The 22002-nt window shown below is 43.5% G+C and overlaps 1 protein-coding gene across 1 annotated transcript in view; it reads right to left on the reverse strand.

Annotated features, from left to right (window-relative positions):
- The window catches only part of LOC115577862 (pregnancy zone protein-like), a gene marked incomplete at its 5' end in the record, with an annotated part of 87015 nt that overhangs the window by 52258 nt on the left and 12755 nt on the right, over positions 1-22002 (reverse strand). Inside the window, 9 exons of the mRNA XM_030410745.1 lie at positions 645-679; positions 2750-3024; positions 3305-3451; positions 5666-5852; positions 5922-6084; positions 6407-6481; positions 6748-6904; positions 7235-7310; positions 10690-10866. Of these exons, the coding sequence (XP_030266605.1) occupies positions 645-679; positions 2750-3024; positions 3305-3451; positions 5666-5852; positions 5922-6084; positions 6407-6481; positions 6748-6904; positions 7235-7310; positions 10690-10866 (1292 nt within the window). The remainder of the gene's footprint in view (positions 1-644; positions 680-2749; positions 3025-3304; positions 3452-5665; positions 5853-5921; positions 6085-6406; positions 6482-6747; positions 6905-7234; positions 7311-10689; positions 10867-22002) is intronic.

Raw genomic sequence — 22002 nt, forward strand, 5'->3', positions numbered from 1 at the left:
CCATGAGCTTGCGGTGCATCCGTCATGTGCTCATTTGGAAGGGACGGGGCGAAAAGTGAAAGCAGCAGTGCTGGACACAGAGGCAGCGACAGATATCGCGAGTTTTGAGAGTTGAGAGATTTGTGACATTTAGCGTGTTTGGAGTGTTTAGTGTAGTGTGTTATGTAGTGTTTAGTGTAGTGTGTAGTGGAATCTTTTTTTGTTTTATGAGTCAAAACAATGAGAAGACTGCTGAATGTGGAGCAGGCAGTGCAGCACTTCACTGAGCTGGAGGAGCTCAGGCAGACCTGAGCCTGAGGCATTGCCTGCATTTAAATGTAAATAGTTACATATTACTTTTGTAAATTTCAAAAACTTATGCACAAATTTAGCAAACATAATTTATATTTGCATTATAAGTAATAAAAATGGTTCGTTGCGCATATTTGTGGTTTTCACAGTAAAAAAAATGAACTTTTTCTTACTCAGACTTTATGTTTTTTTGTGATTTTAGGTCCATTGTGTTAATACAGTATGTCAAAATAAAAAAATAAATAAACGTGAGGTTGTGGTGAAAATAACGACACCAAACAAGGCAAGGTAAATAGTTTTAAAGGTGAAATATAATGGTAAAATCAAAAATAGTCAACAACGGCCAATTATACCCCAGACCCCAGAGGGTTAAGGTAGATGGGACTACCTGAGGCAGACGGACACATTCACCAGCTAGGATTGGTGTATTTTGTAAAACTGCAACACAATGAAATATACAGAATGTTACAATTGAAATCAAATATATGCAACAACACTGGTCACACTTTCTTTTCATTTTTCATTTTTCAGGTTACAGAACAGGTAAGCAACACCATAAACACAGTAAATGGCAATGGTTCACACATAAACGTAAAATACAACATGAATGAGGCTGGACACTGAATTGAATTTGCTATGCTACTAGCTACGATCCTGTTAGCATTAGCATTGTAGGCATTGTTTACCAACTAAAAGATAAAAAGGGTTTTGAACTTCAATGCGCCTTTAACAAACTTAAACTTAACTTAAATGAGCTACGATCTGCCATACTTACTGATGGATCTACTCCAAGGCTCAGACAACAACCACTGCGGTGTAGCACAGTCTGTGTGTGTTATGCAGGTCACCTCCCTAGTCAGATCCCTTTTTAAGGCGTAAAACCCTGACACGCCACCAGGGGGCCAATAACATCACTCAAACACTGACAGGAGTCAGAACAGGAAATAAATCATGAGGCTGAGATAAAAGAAGGTTAAAGGAACAAATGTGAATTTCATTTAAAATCTTTGGAGTATAAAATAAGCCAAGTGAACTTCATAGCGAACTTCATGGCTATTTTGTATACGGAAAACTACTAATATTGACAATTTCTGTGTCTAATATTTTATTTTGAAGAGTGTCTGATTTTGCCAAAGGTCCTTATTTTCATTTTAGTTCATAAATTGACTCAATCTGAGAGAAGTTGTTTTGTGATGTCTGGTAGTAATAAGTCATAAGCCAAGAGTAAAAAGAGTTTGGGTTTTGATCATTGACTGTATAACACACCGAGAAAACTAATTTAAAGTTACTGACTTTAAGAGGGCTTGATTAATCAACACAAGGGGAATAAAAGTTTTGAACACAGGGCCCTGCCTATAGGAAAGATACAGAAAGGGTTACATAGACTGTGGCTTAAAAGCTTCTGAAGACATGGAGTCATATTTAGAAAGTCTATAGCGCATGGTCTAAAGCACAAAGCACTAGTGGGTTTAGGTCGCAGTCCATTTTGCTAGCTGAGGGAAAGATTATCAGGGTGCAAAGTGAGGCGTAATGGGTGGTATTTATACTGTGTTTTAGGTGCAACATAAATAAAACTAGGGATGTCCCGATACAGCTTTTTCACTTCCGATACGATACCGATATTGCAGCCTTGAGTATTGGCCGATACGGATATTGATCCAATCCGATATCAGAACAAATTATACATACTTTTATTACTTATGGAATGTTAGAAAAGGCTTGATCAAGTGATACTACTCAAACAGAGAACAACAGTCAGCAACAGGGTTAGGAAAACTGACCCATTTATTATTAACCAATGGGTTACATACATTTTAACCTTCGACATAAGAATATTCTACAATTGAATAAAATAAAAAGACCCTGAAAAATAACCAATAAAAACAAAAAGTTATATTTTTAAAGTGCAATATAGCCACTAGTTTAACTTAAACATAAGAATATTCTACAATTGAATAAAATACCTAAAAAATACATTAGAAGACCCTGAAAAATGATCGCAACAAATCCAATAAAAACAAATTATACTTTTTAAGTGCAGTCGACAGCTCAAATTTCACTGACTGTGCCCAAAACAATGTGGTCATTGCTTTTAGTCGTCACTAAAAAAATAGAGTGTAAACAAAATAAACATGTCACTCTAATAACAAGAGCAGAAACCAAATAATAATCAGTCAGTTAACTAAAGCTGACTACCCTTACTACTCCTCCATCTCCACTTTCTGCAGTCCGAGCATGATGTGGAGATTATTTTTTAATTAGATGCTTAAGATAAGCATTTCGGCATGCTTTACTGTCAGCCTGCTCCAGTGCTCCTCAGTGATAATTGACGCTGCGCTAAAGAGCCTCTCGCTCTCGACACTCGTGCAGGGAGTACAGAGGAACTTAGCTGCTGTTGCTGCCAGGGTGGGGAATCAAGCTTGGTTGGCTCTCCAGTAATGTAAAGGATTGTTCTTACGTTCAATAGGAGCCTCACATAGGTAGCTGTCCCTTTCACTGATTGCCCCTGGGGTGATCTGCTCAGAAGGACCTGCTGCTGTGCTGCTCTCCTCCAGTATCTCATCGAAGATGCTGCCAAGGCTGCTGCTTGCACCCTCCATCCGTGGAGTCTTGTTCACTGGCTCGGACACAGTTTCATCAGATGGAGGCGTGGTCTTCAGCTCTTCTTCTACTTTCACCGCTGCCTTTAATGCTGCCTTTGCATATCCCAGGTTTTCCGCGTTTGTTAAGTACCTGGCATAAATATAAAATATATAATATTTTAGAGCTTTTCAAACCCACACACAGTCGCACACAGTCATGATAATCTAAACAGTGATTCTGTAACCCACTTCAATAATTTTATATCACTATGGGTGCAATATTTATTCATTATAATGATTTCTTCATCTGCCCAATAGTAAGTTATTATCTGTGCAAACTTTCAACTGTGAAACACTAGAACAGTACAGTTTTCCTCATATACATCATAGTAGGCTAAATAAGTGTAACAATTTAATATAAATTCCCTTACCTGTCTTTATACTGTGGATCCAGCAGTGTTGCCACGGTGTAGAGGGGCTCAGATTCCACATGCCTGAAACGTCTGTGGACTGTATCCAGAAGGGTGGCTTTCATAGTTTGGAGTCCCTGGTCATCTTCACTCTCGTTACTGAGAAACCTTACCAGTACATGGACAGACGGGATGACATCGGCTGCGGTAGCAGAGGCGGCACTGACCAAACTTGTTAGCTCTTCAAAGGGGGTCAGAACCTTTGAGGTCTTCTCTTACAGCCCCCACTGGTTTGCTGTTAAAATGGCTGGCAAGGTGTTCTTTTCTTCAGATGAGCAGACATGCAGTGGCTGTTTTTGATGAATGAGGCTGTCAATCATGTACTTGGTACTGCTCCATCGTGTCTGGCCATCCTGCTGGAAACGTTTTGTGTGACGTTCAGCTCTATTTGTAGGTCTTCAAGGCTTGAATAAGCCTTGGGGCAATGTTTAAAGTGGCCCACTATTTTTCTCCTGTTGGCCCATGCATCACTTACAGCTCGCTGTGACAAGACCCCTTCATGGACTACAAGCTAAAGACTGTGCGCAAAACATCCCAAGCTTGGCACACCTAACTGACCTAACCTTTCTCATATTAGCAGCATTGTCTCTTTAAAACGACATGGACCTTCTTTTTGTCAATCTTCCAGTCACGCAGCATCTCCTCCATGGCGTTCGTGATGGCATTAGCTGTGTGTGAACCTCTGAACTGGTGTGCATGTAACACTGCTCTCTGCAATGTAAAGTCAGTGTCTATCCAGTGTGCTGTCAGACTCAATAAGGACAGCGGACGATGGTCTGAGCTCCAGATGTTAGTGGTGAAGCTAACAGCATTTGCTTTCTCCACATGTGCGGCAATACACTTTTGAACTTATTTATGCTTCTGGGGTATAGTTTTGTCGACAATGTAGTGGCGGCTCGGCATAATGTAACGAGGATCGAGGTGCCCAATTAAGCATTTAAATCCGACATTACTCACTACCGACAGGGGCTGGTCATTGAGCACAATAAACTGGGCTATCCTTTCTGTTATAGCCAATGCCTTTTTGCCGTCCCGTGGGAGTTTGTCACGCTTTGCAAAAGTTTCGGCCAGCCTTGGTTGTTTGAGGGAGCCAGAGGTTTGTTGTTTCTTCGCCTCGGTGGTCTTGCGAAAATCCTCATGCTGGTTTTTGTGATGCTGCTTCAAATGCACGATGAGGTTGGTCGTATTAAACTTCCCCCAGCTCTGTACCACCATGGGAAACTTGTGCATGACAAGTTTTGCAATCAGCTGCAACGTCTTTTTCTGACACCATGAAAAAATACACACGGCCGACATCACTTCTCCTTGCTACTTTGTTAGCAGTACCACACACACGCTGTTGGTGTGATCACGTGGGCTCTGCATGCATCCAATACGCAGAGCCCAGGTGATTGCAACAGGTGCTGCTGGATAGAAGTGCTGGAGCGAAACGGAACGGACTGCTTGTATTGGAGCGCTTATATCGGAGATTTTAGATGCAGTCCGATATAATCCGATACTCGTTTTTTGGCTGATATCGGATCGGGACACCCCTAAAGCAAACCAATTCAAGTGTCATCTCTCATACCCTTTAAGAGCCTGGTGGGCCAAGACCTGACACATATTAACCAGTGAAACCCATCTTTGCTGAGGGAAAGGATGTGATCCGCGGCTGCTGGACCCTCCGCACCATTTCACATCATCTCTCCCATCAACAAGTCTGTTTGACTGTATATGATAAAAATGCACTGATATTTAACTGAATAGGAAGAGGGGGAGAAGGATCTTATGATGAATACTTCAAATAGCAGGAAACAGACTGCACCCTTGATGTTATACTAGATTTTTTTTGGTCCAAGGCTCCGTCGCTTTCTGTTGCCTCAAGATAGCAATCTGCGATCATTGCGCCACCCACACTTCACTTTAAGACCAACATGGGGGCGCGCAGGTGGGGGCTGTCCATTTGCTTATTACAGAACGTCGGGGCTGGGTGTGATAAGGAAAACTGCATTGGTCGGAAACTAGTGCAGACACCTGCGCTGAGCGCGCTGCTTTGCACCAGGCACAAGATAGAGTCCATGGTAGTTTAAATAGCTAGCCATCTGGACATGAGCTAGAGTCTGATCAGCCTTGGCTCGGTCACACTGGGGAGGGTGTATGACGTAGAAAGACCTGAAACACCCCATGATTTCAGAAACATCACTAAAGATGTGTCTAGATGCCTTAGTAAATGTCTGTCCAAAGTTTCACAAAGGTTTAGCTGTTTTTTGACATTTTAATGAAGACATCTTACATATGATATCTTTATCTCAGAGTCCAGCATTACTCTATTTAATCTGTAACTGTGTAGAGGAGAAGCCTCCATAGTAGTTCTGCTGCCCTGTGAGCCATCTGACAATCGGTGTTGCGTAACCCAGGTCTTCAGCAATAGGAGAGGCACTGAGTTTGGCCAACAGCACATAGGAGCTGATCTCCACAGACAGAGAGGCTGACGTTTCTGTTGCTGTCTGAGACCAGTGGAGGAAACCGCCTACAAACAGAAAAAAAGCACACGGTGAGCTAAATTTACAATAATGGTGCCTCAATGAGGATGACTCACCTTGTCTTAAGGCAACAGCGTCTAGGTGCTTCAGAAGGTGAGCACAGGCCTCCATGTCTCCTGCCAGGGTGAAGACGTATGCTAGCAGAGCAGTAGTGTAGGTATTACTGAGGTCACTCATGGACTCCCTGAGGCATGACAGACTCTGTTTTACCACGGCATCCTACAAAAGATAAAAAAAAAAAAAAACATAATACGTAAATATATCATCAACTGAATTTATTGATCAAAATACAGCATGTTTCTTCTGTTTCATGATAATTTTGTGTTTAGAATGTTGTGTGAACAAATTCTTGTATTCAAGTAAATTTTGGTCAAAGACTTCAGTGAATGGATGCTGAACAAAAGGAGGAAAAATAATTGACTTTATTTACAAAAGTTTAATGTATCCAAAACTATACTTACTGTGTTTTATTCATTATTGGCTATGTCAAAGTTAACAATTCAAACAGCATTAACTGTTTGTACGGCCAGACTCTACTCACATTTACAGACATATTCATCTCCAGGAAGGCAGCAGTTATGTAGGCACTGAGAGTCACTTCATCAGACACTCCACCCTGTAGAGATTGAGCATCGTGCAGATATTATAACGCTGTATCTCCAACACTCAGGAGCCCAAAGTTATTCAAGTTATTTAGACAACTGCTTACATTCAGGTGCATGGTGGCAGTCTTTCAAAGTTACTACTGAGCCATGAATAGCTGATGGTGCTATGTAAATGAACATGTCTTAGCTTCATCAGTTTCAGTTATCAGCAGCTGTGGATGATGTTAACTGAAAGTCATTTTAAAATATGAAACACTATGGGGATTTTTGACCTTACCTTCATTCGGTTGTTGAAGAGTTTTCCTGACTGTTCAAAACAGCCATTTTCGCGTTGTTTTCTCTCCAGCCAAGTCTTTGACTCCTCAATCTTTGTTGGGTCGATGAAGATGAAAGACTGGGCTTTGGCGAAAGATCTGAGCACAAAAGCTGTCAGCCTGAGGATATAACAACAAGGTTAGACATCAACTGACAGGATACGACACCAGGACAGACTTGATCTGTGTAATGTCTCAGGATAGTCATCAGAAAACACTAAACATTAAAAAAAAATGGTTTCCTGTGTCTTCATCAATGTAAAATTAAAAAGGATAAAGGAATTTAGAAAGATTATTCAGGCAGATTTTTCATGATACACAACATCGACTTTGTGCTTTTAGTATGGTTCCTTTTCTTTAGGTCAACTGTATTTCATTGATAAGAGATGGTCAGTGTTGCACCTGTAAAAGTACTATTCTATATGGATGATTGATTAGTAGTGTCCTCACCAAGTGTTCCCTGCTCCTGCTCCAAATGTGCTATAAGCACCATCAGAATGTTTGTAGTTCAGCTGTCTCTGGTAGCCTGAAGAATAGAAACCAGTCAGTAAGCCATTAGTGATTCACATATTTACACGGAGGGAAATTTATTCATGATGTCTCAGTCAGTTTAAATGTACAGACAAAGATAAACAACATTTCGGGGAATATTTTGCCTTTATTGGACAGCTTGAAGTAGAGAGATTACAGGAATTGAGAGGAGAGAGGGGGAATGCAATGCAACAAACCAGTGACCTCGGGATTATGTTTGGGATGCCGTCAAGTGATTAAACACACCAGATCTCCTGCTAATATAGTTAGCAAAAAAAATCTGATCTGGTACATTTGGTACATGATACATTGCATCTTTTATGACAACGGCGGCACGTCCAGACGCAGCGGCTTAGAGCTCCCTGTTATTTTGCATCTTTTTTGTGTTTTTTATGTCATTTTTTTGTTCTTCTGGCACACACATGCCACAGCGGCCCATCTACAGTCGCCAAGACTTGATAAGAATTGGCTTTCAGGCAAAAATAGAAATCACAGGTGCCTTCGCACTGACCCACGGCATCCCACCGGAGATAGCGAGACCGCCGGACACCCCATGGATTGTTATCGGGTCCAGCAAGCACTGGAGGCGGCGCAGGGAGAGGAGGCAGAAACGAGGATGCCGGGCAGGACTACTAAATCAGCTTAGGAACGAACCACACAGACCTCCGCTACCATCTATCTTCCTCACAAACGCAAGATCCCTTGCGAACAAGATGGATGAGCTGCAGTCACAGATCACCTACAACCGCCACATCCGTGACTGTTCTCTTTTGATTGTTAGCGAATCCTGGCTGTGCCCGCATATCCCCAATGCTACCGTGGAGCTTGCAGGACGCACCTCTCACCGCTGCGACCGGACTGAAGCCTCCGGTAAGAGCATGGGAGGGGGACAAGTTTATGTGCTTGAGGACTGGTGCTCGGACAGCAGAGTGATAGACACCCACTGCTCACCGGACTTAGAGGCCATGTCTGTTCAGTGCCGACCCTTCTACCTGCCACGGGAGCTAACGGTTGCCGTAGTAACCGTTGTTTACATCCCTCCCCATGCTAACGTTAGCACAGCACTCGGCCAGCTTGAGCTCATGGTATGTAAACAACAGAGGGCTCATCCGTATGGCGTGCACATCATTGCTGGGGACTTTTAACAAAGCATGCCTCAAGACTGTTCTCCCCAAATTTCACCAGCATGTCAAGTGTGCAACCAGGGGAGAAAACACACTTGATCATGTTTATTCTAACATCAAGCATGCCTACAGAGCGACCCCCCTCCCCCACCTCGGACAATCAGACCACCTCTCTCTGCTCCTCTTCCCTGCCTACACCCCCCTCAGAAGGCAAACAAAACCAGCCACCCAGACCATCAAAGCCTGGCCTGAAAATGCTCTCAACCAGCTGCAGGACTGCTTTGCCTGCACAGACTGGAGCATTTTCGAAGATCAGGACCTGGACACACACGCCGAATCTGTCCTCTTCTACATCAGGTGCTGTGTAGATAACGTCACAGAGGATAGACGCATCCGGATCTTTCCAAACAGAAAGCCCTGGATGACAAAGGAAGTCCAGACCCTGATCAGAGCTCGTAACTTGGCCTTCAGGACGGGAGACAGAGCTCTCTACAGCACTGCCAGAGCTGACCTGAGGAGGGGCATCAAACAGGCCAAGGTCTCCTACAAGAACAAAATAGAAGGATACCTGAAGGACAATAACCCGCGTCAGATGTGGAGGGGCATCCAGGCCCTAACCAACTACAAAGGCAACCCCCCTCCCACATCCTCCAACAGCAGCAGCACACTGGCAGAGGAGCTAAACAGCGTCTTTGCCCGGTTTGAGACCACCACCACACACCTGCAGTCACTGCCTCCCCTTGGTTCCAGCACCCCACCTCTCTCTCTCCAGGAGCACGAGGTGAGAAAAAACTTATGAGCAGTGAACCCCAGGAAAGCTGCTGGTCCTGACGGTATCCCAGGGGCGGTGATTGAAGCATGTGCAGACCAACTGGCAGGGATCCTCACCAAAATCTTCAACCTCTCCCTGACACATGCCACCGTCCCCACATGTCTGAAGGCCTCTATCATCGTCCCCATCCCCAAAAAATCTGCCATATACAGCCTGAATGATGACAGACCTATCGCTCTGACGTCTGTAATCATGAAGTACTTGGAGCGATCAGTTTCCCAGCACATCAGAGACTGTCTCCCTCCCTCCCTCGACCCCCACCAGTTTGCCTACAGGGCAAACCGTTCTACAGAGGACGCCATCGCCCTCACACTCCATACAGCGCTGAGCCACCTGGAGAACAAGAAGAGCTATGTGAGGATGCTCTTCGTTGACTACAGCTCAGCATTTAACACCATAATTCCAGACATTCTCATATAGGACACATCACCAAACTGCTGGAACTACAGATCCCCCTCCCCACCTGCAATTGGATTAGAAACTTCCTGTCAAGTCGCCCACAGTCTGTGAGACTCGGCCCCCACCACTCCACTGCACTCACACTCAGCACTGGTTCCCCTCAAGGCTGCATTCTGAGCCCTCTTCTGTACGCCCTGTACACCTACGACTGCTATCCAACTCACCCAACCAACCGCATTATTAAATATGCGGATGATACCACAGTGGTTGGACTCATCCGAGGCGAGGAGGAGACAGCGTACAGGGCCGAGGTGGAGGAACTGTCGCTATGGTGCTCAGACAACAACCTGACCCTGAATATCCAAAAGACAAAAGAACTCATCATGGACTTCAGGAAGAACAGACATGACCACACCCCCCTCCTCATAAATGGAGAACAGGTGGAGACTGTCACCACCTTCAGGTTTCTGGGCACCCACATCCCTGCAGACCACTCCTGGACCTACAACATCAGGGCCCTGGTTAAGAAGGCTCAGCAGCGACTACACTTCCTGCGTGTCCTCAGGAAAAACAAACTGGACACAAAGCTGCTGCTGGCCTTCTATCACTCCTCTGTGGAGAGCGTACTGACGTACTGGCTGGGTGTGTGGTACGCAGGCTCAACAGCCGAGGACAGGAAGGCGGTGCAGAGGGTCATAAACACTGCCCAAAAGATCATCGGCTGCCCTCTGACCAGCCTGGAACACATCGCCACATCCTGTTGTCTCAGGAGAACCAAGGCCATCACAGGAGACCCCTCACACCCTGCCTACCCCCTGTTTGATCTGTTGCCCTCTGGGAGATGCTACAGGTCAACAAACTACTATTTGTTCTATGTGTTGCTTTTTTTTATTTGTTGCTGCGGGAGCACCCTCAATTTCATTTTACTCTCCTGTACAATGACAATAAAGACTATTCTATTCTATTCTATTCTATTCTATTAAGGGTCTTATATGTTTTTTAAACAAGCAGAGACTCACCACTGGTCAGGTAGTTGGTAGACTTTTCTGTGATAGCTGGGGTCAGCTGCTGTGTATTTCTCAGGTACTGGAGGATGTAAATGTTCGGGGCCAGAAGTGCCATGTTCTGCTCACCACATCCGTATGGCATCCTCAGCAGCCCATCCAGGTTCTTCAGGGCTCGACCCAGAATGTCACCTGCACAAAAACACTGACTTGTTAAGCAAGAACATGTAACTAACCTGAAACAGATAATAAAATTGTGTGTTGTGTTGCTAAACCACCCATAAAATACCCACTCATAGAATCAAATTTAATACTGCATGATGTTTATTATTGAAACAAGATTTGTGTTTTAACTTTGTTTTATTCAGTGAACGTAACATATTTAGGTGGCAAGTATCTATGAGGGATGACAATTTGATCCAAGTTGTATTTGTCATAGTTTGTGTTTTTGATTTAGTTATTTCCTACTTTATTTTGAAGCTCTTTCCTCATGTGTCATGTTTTGATCCTCATTTCCTATGGAAGTGAATTTGTACCATAATTCAAATTAAAATGCATTTACAGAAATGCTTTTTCATTTTAAGAATGTAGCTGCATTTTTTGACTCATAAATAAAATTAGTAATAAATCATCCAAATTGCATTTTCATTTTCTTCTTCAACACTGCTCATTTTGTAACTTAATTCAAATGATAAAGAAAAGGACATTTAAGATTTAATATTCAAAAGATGGCCCAGCAAATAGGTACCAAAATTCAATTTGAAATGTCAAATTTGAAAATGAAAATGCATTAGCAGAAATGCTTTCTCATTTCAAAGTCAGGGCGTGTCAGTCGTAACTTTAGGACTCCAAATTTTTGAAAATAAGAGTTATTCACAAAACATTTTAAACCTAAAAGTAGCACCTAAGTCTGGGAGACCTTAGAAGTAGTCCAGAGAACTCCTAACTCACTAAGACCTGGTCACAGCCGAATGTTTTGGAGACGCTAAATGACAGGGAATTATTAAAACGATGTTGGATGGACCGCGAAGGGATTGAAGTTGTGGTTGCGTTGGTGAGGGTTGCAATAACGTCCCCAACCAACCGAAACAATCCAATAACGCCAGAGTTAAAATGTTTGGCAACAGTCCGGTATTTGTCTAGGGGGAAAATGCAGCTCTGTGCAAGGGGTCTAGTATTACCTGGGGACCTCAAGTGATTAGGAAATTATCCCACCACGTCAGTGTTTCGTGCGGCGCATTCGCACATGATAAGCGAAGTCTGTGTTTTAACTCGAATTTACTGACATATTCCCCGCGATCGATTGCACCGGAGCCCTTACTGGAGCAGCACAACGGTTAGATATGGATACTTTTAATATAATAACTGGTGAGCCTGTTGAAAGATGGAAAAATGTTTCTTACCGCATGCTGCCATGCATGTATTACATCTAATCATCTTTCGAAATTTCGCTCTTCTGATGAGCCTCCTGAATTTGCACCCAAAATGCTGTCAAAACTTTCATTTATAATTCCCAACGCAGCCTCCATAATTCTCGACCGGGAAAAAGGCAGAAAAAGGTGTGGAAAACACAAAAAACCTTAAGAAAAACTAAAAACGACCCCAAATCACAGAGATGCCACTTTGCACAGGACTAATATTATCAAATGACCTCTGTGTTTGGTAAAATATAATAGGTAATTTGCGGTGGAATTTTTACATTACAAATAAAGGACATGGCAGATTCGCACGGGATTAAGATCACAGACGACCTCCGCAATTATTACAAATTACTGGAGGTCCCCAGGTTATACTAGTCCCGTGTGAATAGGGCTTTTGTCAATCGGAAAAAGTTGCATTCCATCAACACGCAAATTGTATTTGACGCATGTTACAATATACTGGACATTGTTGCAAAATGGCCCGATTCCCGAATTTTAATGGAGAGTTGTTTGACGCAGCTTTTCGAGCAAATGACGCTTTTATTGACAATTCACGCTTTTCATCGCAATCTTCTAATTTGTAATTTTTGTCCTAAGTGCTTTTTTTGGGGGGGGGGGGGGGGGGTGGGCGGGCAGTGAATTCTCCTCATAAATAAATTTCTTTATCCAGTATCTATTCATAGGTTTTGTCATGGGCTTGTAGGCAACTTCCTTATTTTCACTTCATGCATTGCGTAGCCTAAATGACTTTTCAATGGGCTGCCCTGTCACTCAACAACCAATCACCGTTGTCACCGCCTCTAAGTGTGTCCTTATAAAATGACATCATCCATAGCAACAGACAGTTACTTCTAGTTTAGGAGTTCACTGTTTTCATAACTAAAAGTAGGTCTCAGCAGCTTTGTGAATTACTTTTAAGAAACGACTCCTACATAAAAACTTTTAGTCCGATTTAGGAGTACTCCTTACGTTAAGATAAAAGTCTTTGTGAATACGGGCTCAGAGCTGCATTTTTGACTCATAAATAAAATTAGTAATAAATCATCCAGATTGCATTTTCATTTTCTTCTTCAAAACTGCTCATTTTGTTACACAAAGACAAAGAAAACTGCTTTTTCGTTTAGAAGCCCTCCCCCCGCAAAAAAAGGTCCAAAATTCAATTTGAATTCGCAATCCCAAGCGGCGCAGGAGAGTGACGTCAGCGGCCTCTCTTCTTCAGTGTTGCCAACATGGCGACTGTCTCGCTAGACTTAGCGACTTTTCAGACCCTCTAAGCCACATTATTTCGAAAAGGCGACTAGCGACAAATTTAGCGACTTATTCAGATCATCGGGGGAAAGGCGAGAAATAGATTATATTGTAATTCACATGCTGCTCAAAGTCATCGCAGTCCACGGCTCCTCTGCAGCAGCACCGGGGTCTCTCCTGTCCCCTCCCGCGCGGCTGCGCAGGCGACAGGCCGGTGTGTGGGGGCTGGCTGGGGCAGGCAGGAGCGTGGATCTGATATCAGATAGCTGCCGTTTACTCTGTTTTGATCTGTTAATGTTAGGTGTCTTTAGCAAAGGTGAGACCCAGAAGCGGACAGGAGGCTGTAGCTGGATGCATGGAGTGTTTATTGTAACACGGACAAAGTCAGATCAGGAGGGGGTGTGCACGGGGAAGCTACGCTCCGTGGCGCCGGAGAGCTGGCAGTCCCTTCGGCACTCGGAGGAGCGCCGGGCGGGTGGAGCTGGAGCGGATTGAGTGGATTGAGCAGTGCTGCTCAGTTTGTCTTTGAAAAAAAAAAAAAAAAAAGCAGAGGAGAAGACAATAGGCTACCTATGTATTTTTGATTCAATAAAAACTACATGAAATTGATTGTGTATCCATCTCTTATAGCCATAGACGGATTATCATGACCACGGGCCTACACACGCAAACTGTGTGTTACATTATTACATTGAATGTAATAATGTCCGCAAACGTAATAAACCTTGAACACCTATAATACTGACCGTGCGTGCAAAATCCAGCTGCTGACCCTCCGCTCCGCTGTCACACAACGGATCCCCCGTCCGCGCTCCCTCTCTCTCTTATAATTGTTTGCCCGAAAAATAATTTCCATGAAGAAAACATCGCCTGACATTTAAATTTAAATTCCCATTGACAATACAAATCTCAAGAAATCTGGATGTATTGCTCATTTGTAAACACAACACTTATCAGTCTATAGGAATCACCAAGAACCACGAAAAGAATACCTAGCACAGTACCATTATACTTGCTGTGTGTGTGTGTTTATGTGAAATGATAATAATAATAATAATAACTTTGAACATTATCACAATTAAGTTATCAATCTGCGATGTGAAGAAAATGCAAACATTACAGACTTCTAACCATTTTCTAAAAGTGTCTGTATTTTAATTGAGAATAGTTTTTTATATAAATTACACAAAAGGAAAAGAAAATGTGATTTGTTTTACCTATTTCAGCCATAAGCGGTCATATTGACCGCACCTCATTTCGCGGGATATCATTCATTGTCTCTCTTGTCTCTAACTTTGTTAGCGGTCTCCAGCTGTGCGACTGTAACACAACTTTATATGAAGAAGGACTAACACTAATAGCCTAATTGATTCTTATTTCTTCCACTTACAGAACTGTTTACGACTCGAAACAATGTTATTATATATGACGTTTCTAAACCAAATGTCGGGGCTTCAAATGCATCAAATTCCCACATCCAGTTACGCAGGCAGCTGTCCAGGGTGCTGAACCAGGTCACAGACAAAGGCTACACTCTGCGTTTTGATGTTTGCTGGGCAGATCTGTCCCCCTTGGTTTCTCATCCACTCTGTTGTGGGAGATCTCCCACAGAGCAAAAGAAATATACATTTTTTCTCTCTCGGCTGAACTCTGGCTTGAGCCCACTTCACCCAGGCGCGAGCCTGCAGCCCCCGCTCCTGCTGACAACAGACCGGGGGAGAAAACAGACATTCCTTTGCTCAGAACCCATATCAGGCTGTGTCTGAATATGCACAAAGATCGGTATAACGCATTGGAGCAATTTTCATACAATTTCGGATATTTAGCATGATAAAATAATTTCAATTCAACACAGCCATTTGTCCAGCTGAAGCATAATGAGCGTTATGTCATTAATATGAAGTAGGCTTGTTTTGCGGTTAATCAGCCACATGATCCGTTTTAACCCACAAAATAAAAAAGGATAAATGTGCAGCCTCCGTTTCCTTTCTGATTGTGTCCGTTCAGAGTGGGGGGTTTTCCCAATAGACTTTTCGGAATAGCTGGGTCTTTGAAAAAAAGAGAAACCCCGCCATTACGATGAATTGAAGTCTATGTTCGGAACAGCAGGGTTTCGGAAAGGCGGGGCTCCAGGCTATAAAGCGGCCGGTGATTTTGTGACCCACTGCAGGTGCGTGGGTGTGGGAGAGAGAGAGAGACATTAGCTTATAGCACTTTGTAGAGGGAGCTTTATAAAGTTCACTCCATTGACTTGTATTAGTTCACGGGGCTGAGTTGCCACATCCAATATGGGGGCGACGTCGACGTACGGTCCAGCTGATACCTTCAGTTTATTACCGGGAATACTGACTGTAAAGTACCGTGTGTATTTCATGGGTCTGACTGTGAGTCTGCAGTCTGACCCACCGTCACTGCCAGCAGCTCTTCAGAGCGGCTTCATTACGATCACCGTAAATGTTAGAGAATTTCGCACTGGAAAAAAAATATGCGGCTGATTTAACCAAGCAAACGCGAACCATGGCTGGCTTGACCGCAGTACAGAACTGGACATGGTGGTGATTTCCCCGCTGTTTCTGAAAACATGTACCACAGCCTTCACACTCTCCTCTTGTCCCTTCTCTTGCTCCAGTGTCGAATAAGCACACCGCCGCCCCCTAACTAGATGCGTAGCACGGTCGGTCAGACTGGGGGCTGAAGAAGAAGAGAGGCCGCTGACGTCACTCTCCTGCGCCGCTTGGGATTGCGAATTCAAATTGAATTTTGGACCTTTTTTTGCGGGGGGAGGGCTTCAAAACGAAAAAGCAGTTTTCTTTGTCTTTGTGTAACAAAATGAGCAGTGTTGAAGAAGAAAATGCAATCTGGATGATTTATTACTAATTTTATTTATGAGTAAAGGCCAATGCATTTTAATTTTCAAATTTGACATTTCAAATTGAATTTTGGTACCTATTTGCTGGGTCATCTTTTGAAAATAATATCTTAAATGTCCTTTTCCTTATCATTTGAATTAAGTTACATAATAAGCAGTCTTGAAGACGAAAATGAAAATGCAATTTGGATGATTTATTACTAATTTTATTTATGAGTTGCCCTTGTGTTCTAATGTGCTAATGCGGCTACTCTTAGTCTGGGGCAATAGGACTAATGTAATTTTGAGAGAAAGGCTTCAAGGGAGGTCATGCTGTTAACTTTACAGATTGTGTATGGTTAAAACCAGGGATTAACCAATTACTGGGGCTGTCAAACTATAAAAAAAATCTATCATTACAAGCTCTGTGATTGATTATCAAAATTAATCACATATGCTTATATTTAGTGTAAGCATTTAAAAATATGTCAATACAAATGAATTTTGGTCGATGAGTGAATCAATAAATAAATAGATATTCTTAATATTTAAAGGAGGTGGTATTTTAAGTTGAAGTACTCTGATGGTTGGAAGCTCCACTCCGGTGTGTTTTGGCAGACTCGGAGCTCGCGACTCAAGTCAGAGCAGGATAGCACAAACAGCCGGCTATGTTCTGAATGAGTAGCAGACGAGCGAGTGAAGTCTCTGGGTTGGACTTCCTTGAGTCAGCGTGAAAAGCACATCCCTGTCATAGTACAACAGAAGTCATTCTTTCACCTCTGAAATAACATACACAATGTTCTGCAGGTAGCCTAGGCTACTGCAGGTTTTGTGTATAGATGTAGCATAATAAAATGTTCGATCGATCTTTTCAAAATAAAATAATTTATATGTGAATATTATTTATAATAATTAAGCAGTATATTGTAAGTAAGCTATTATTATCTCTCTTTTGCAGCCTAACCCAGGCCCCCTTGACCTCTTACCCCAACAACAGGACAGGAGTTTCCATGGTGATTAGGCAATACTGACTCAAGTGACTCAATTGACTTGCACAACCCAGTTCAATTTAGTGAGTGACTCGTAATGACTCGAATCCTTAAAAGGAACCATGTTTACCAGCTCTACTTTTTAAGATCAAGGCAGTGTGTGGAGAGTGTGCCTCCATCATGTCAACAAAGCTACTGTGGAACATGTGTGTCAGTGATGTAAGGTCAAGGGGCGCCATGAGGCGCGATTTATCTGCGTTTTTTGAAAAAAATCTATAAATGTTTTGCAGTAACTTTTCATTAAAATATTTAAACATTATGAAAACATTCCCACCTCATCTTGAGACAAAAATGTCCTCAGTAGGATCACTGATAATTTCCTTAACTATTGGAATTGGACTATTATGTAAAAGTTTAATATCATCAATATTCAAAAGTCTTTCAACAGAATTATTTATTTATATCCTTTTAGTTAAAACAAGGGTTAGGGTTGCGTTTTTTCAATTGCACTTTCCCCACAAGACATTCTGCAAGAACCAAAAAGACCAAAAAATCAACAAAAACTGGCAAACCCCCCAGACATGTGGACTTTAAACCTAAACTTTAAATGTAACTTTTTGGCAACAACAATAAAGTAAAACGTACTGTAAAACACTTGTGTTGATCTGACATTGTCATCCTCCTGAATTCCTCTCTAATTGTGTCACCAAGATCTGTCAATACAGGCATTTTACATGCATATTACCTGTCTTTCAATCCCAGGAGAGGGATCCAACTCTGTTGCTCTTCCTGAGGTTTCCTCCATTACTCACCCAGTAGGAAATCCGTCCCATGTAGCCTGTGCTGTAGAATACATATTGTAAAGCCCCTTGAGGTAATTTTGTGATTTTGGGCTATAAAATGATTTGTTTGATTTTACCTGAATATTCTTGACCCATTGATTGTGATTGCTTGTGATTGTCACAAGTTAGAATTACGCTTAGGTAGCATACTATGAGTTATGATCCACAAATGGCCTGTTGGAGATAAATCTGAAAGATGTCGGTGTTCACACTGTAAATTTGATTATCAATGGATAGCTCACACAACCCAGCTAATTACATCTAAGTTACAGTACACACCAGGTTGAAGGCACTGGTAATGATGCCACCTGGTCACCTTCTTTTGATATCCTCAATTTGTCCTGGAAAAGTAGAGACTAGGACAAATGGACATCAGGGAAGGGGACAGTCATGTTAATTAATCCCCTATCCCTATATCATTCAGAGGATGTTCTCACCAATTTACTGGTAGGGCTACTAGGCCTATGTGTAAGAATCAGAATGACACTGATGGCCATTAAGGCAACTGCAGACAGCGACCTTGCACAGGAGCGAGCAGCCAGTTGCCAGACAGCATGGATCTGGCATTAGTTGCTCTGTAGCTGATGAAGTCATTTGCAAACAGCAACCTAGCCAATTTATCAGCCCTGGGATGGCTGGGAATCTGGATGGATTGGCGACGCCATTGTGATGTGTTTGGTCGTGTCTTGGCTTGCATTGGCTTTTCTAAGGTAACTTAGCCTTCTTCCCTGGAGCTGGCATGAATTATGACATTTTATTAAAAAAAAAAGTTCTGTTATCTAAGGCCTTAAAAACATCCCCAAAACATTTTCCAAATGTTGCTTTGAGAATGTTCTTCCTTTGTTAACATATCACATTACAGAAACATTTTATTAAAAAACATTCTGTTAACTGAAGCCTTAATAACATCCTGAAAAGATTACCTGACCGTTACAGTGAGAATGTTATTCCTTTGTGAACATATAATATTATGGGAATTATTTATAAAACAACGTCCCCCAAACATCCTCAGAGTGTTGCACTGAGAATGTTATTCCTTTGTGAACATGTAATATTGTGGGAATAATTTATAAAACAATGTCCCCCAAACATACTCGGAGTGTTGCAGTGAGAGTGTTATTCCTTAGTGAACATGTAATATTGTGGGAATTGTTTATAAAACAGTGTCCCCCAAACATCCTCACAATGTTGCAGTGAGAATGTTATTCCTTTGTGAACATATCACAATACAGAAACATTTTATAAAACAGTTCTGTAATCTGAGGCCTTAATAACATCCCCAAAAAATCCCAAGAATGTTACACCTAAAACATCCTTCCTTTGTAAACATATCCTATTTCAGGAATGAGGCCTTAAAGACATGCCAAAGTGTTGCTTTGAGAATATTTTTCCCTTGTTATCATCTAACATTGTGGGAATGTTTTAAAGAAGAACATTCTATAATCTGTTAACTGAACAACATCACCAAAACATTCTCAGAATGTTGCAGAGAAAATGTTCTACCTTTGTTAACATATCACATTACAGGAATGTTGTAGAAAAAATGTTTTGTGAACTGACATCTGTCGAGGATCCTGAGGGTGATCTGGAGGAGGGGGAAGGTTGCCCAACAATGGAGATCCGCGGAAGGGGTGTGGGTTCCAAAGGATGAGAAGTCAACCACCATCGAGCAGTTTAGGACCATCTCACTGCTTAATGTCGAGGGGAAGATATTCTTCAGTATCCTTTCCCACCGGCTGTCAGACTACTTCCTAAAGAACCAGTACATCGACACCTCTGTTCAAAAGGGGGGGATCCCAGGGATTCCAGGGTGCCTTGAACACAGTGGAGTGGTGACACAACTGATCAGAGAGGCCCGTGAAGGGAAAGGAGACCTGGCTGTACTATGGCTGGACCTAGCCAATGCGTATGGCTCCATACCCCACAAGCTAGTGGAGGTGGCATTGGAGAGGCACCATGTCCCAAGCAACATCAAAGTCCTCATCATGGATTATTACAACAACTTTAATCTGAGGTTCACTTCCGGCACAGTTACATCAGAGCATCATCGACTGGAGAAAGGGATTATCACTGGATGCACTATTTCAGTGATACTCTTCGCCCTTGCCATGAACATGCTGGTCAAGTCTGCTGAGCCGGAATGCAGAGGCCCCAAAACCAAGTCTGGTATCCGTATGCTCCCCATCAGAGCATTCATGGACGACCTGACAGTAACAACAGTGTCAGTTCCTGGATGCAGATGGATCCTCCAGGGCTTGGAGAGACTAACCATCTGGGCTCGGATGCGCTTCAAGCCGGAAAAATCCAGGTCTCTGGTCCTGTAGAGAAGGAAGGTGATCAACCGGTTCCACTTCTCTCTAGGAGGTACCTGCATACCATCAGTCACAGAGAAACCCGTGAAGAGCCTCAGAAAAACCTTTGACTGCTCCCTAAAAGATGCCGCTTCCATCAAGGCAACTAATGAACAACTGGAGAGTTGGCTGACAACAGTCGACAAGTCAGGTCTTCCGGGGAAATTCAAGGCATAGTTATACCAGCATGGCATCCTGCCTAGAATACTGTGGCCATTGCTGGTATATGAATTTCCCATCTCTACTGTGGAAGGACTCGAGAGGAGGGTCAGCAGCCACCTGCGATGTTGGTTGGGCTTACCTCGAAGCCTAAGCAGCATCGCCCTCTACGGTAACAAGAACAAGCTGACGCTCCCCATCAACAGCCTTATCGAGGAGTTCATGGTCACCAGAGCAAGGGAGGTGCTCCAATACCGGGAATCCAAGGACCTGAAAGTATCTCAAGCGGGCATTGAGGTGAGGACTGGCAGAAAGTGGAGGGCACAGGAGGCCGTGGACCAGGCAGAATCATGGCTGCGTCACAAAGAGCTTGTGGGATCGGTGGCAACTGGCCGTGCAGGTCTGGGAACAATTCCGACAATCCACTACAACAAACTTGAGGGCAAGGAAAGGCGGGGCCTTGTTCAACGCGAAGTGAGAGCTGGGGTCGAGGAACAGCGTGCAAGCCAGACAGTGGGACTGAGACAACAGGGCGCATGGACCAGATGGGAAGAAGCCATGGATAGGAAGATCTCGTGGCCTGAGTTGTGGAAGGTGGAACCCTACCGCATCAAATTCCTCATTCAGTCTGTCTATGATGTCCTGCCCAGCCCGTCGAACCTCTTCTGTTGGGGTAAGGTCGATACTCCAGCCTGTCCCTTGTGCCAAGGAAGAGGAACTCTGGAGCACATCCTCAGCAGCTGTCCCAAAGCACTTGGAGATGGTCGCTATCGCTGGCGCCATGACCAGGTGCTGAAGGCGGTTGCTGAGTCCATCAACACTGCCATCGACCAGAATAAGCGCTCGCAACCACCAAGGCATGAAATTTCATTCGTGCGAGCTGGAGAACAACTACCCTCCCTACCGAAAGCCCAAACAGGCCTCCTGGGAGCAGCGAAGGACTGGCAGCTAAGGGTGGACCTGGGTACAGCTTCGATTCCCTGAAAACATCATGGAAACCAGCCTTAGACCAGACATCATCCTGCTCTCAGAGTCATCCAAGCAAGTCATTTTGTTGGAGCTAACGGTGCCCTGGGAGGAGAGGATGGAGGAAGCCAGGAGGAGGCGTGCAAGGTGCTTTCCTATTGAAGTTGGAGGACGGGGCTTTGCAGGAAAGTCACTCTGTAAGGCCTACAGCCTCCTGGGCATCACCGGAGCACGCAAAAGAAAAGCCATCAATACAGCATCCGAGGCTGCAGAGAAAGCCTCACGATGGCTGTGGATCAGGAGGGACAAGCAGTGGGCGACAGCTTCTTGGACACAGGCCGGGAACTGATCACTCCCGGTCGGGTCGCCTGGGTGAGGGGGTCTGAAGTTGAAAGACCCGAAACCCCCCCGTGACCCCAGGTACTATCACTGAGGATGTGTCCAAGAGACTGCATCACAAGATGTATGTAGCAACCACACCCCAAAAACATTTTCCAAGTGTTG

The sequence above is a fragment of the Sparus aurata genome, unplaced genomic scaffold, assembly GCF_900880675.1.
Source record: "Sparus aurata unplaced genomic scaffold, fSpaAur1.1, whole genome shotgun sequence".
Taxonomy (NCBI): domain Eukaryota; kingdom Metazoa; phylum Chordata; class Actinopteri; order Spariformes; family Sparidae; genus Sparus; species Sparus aurata.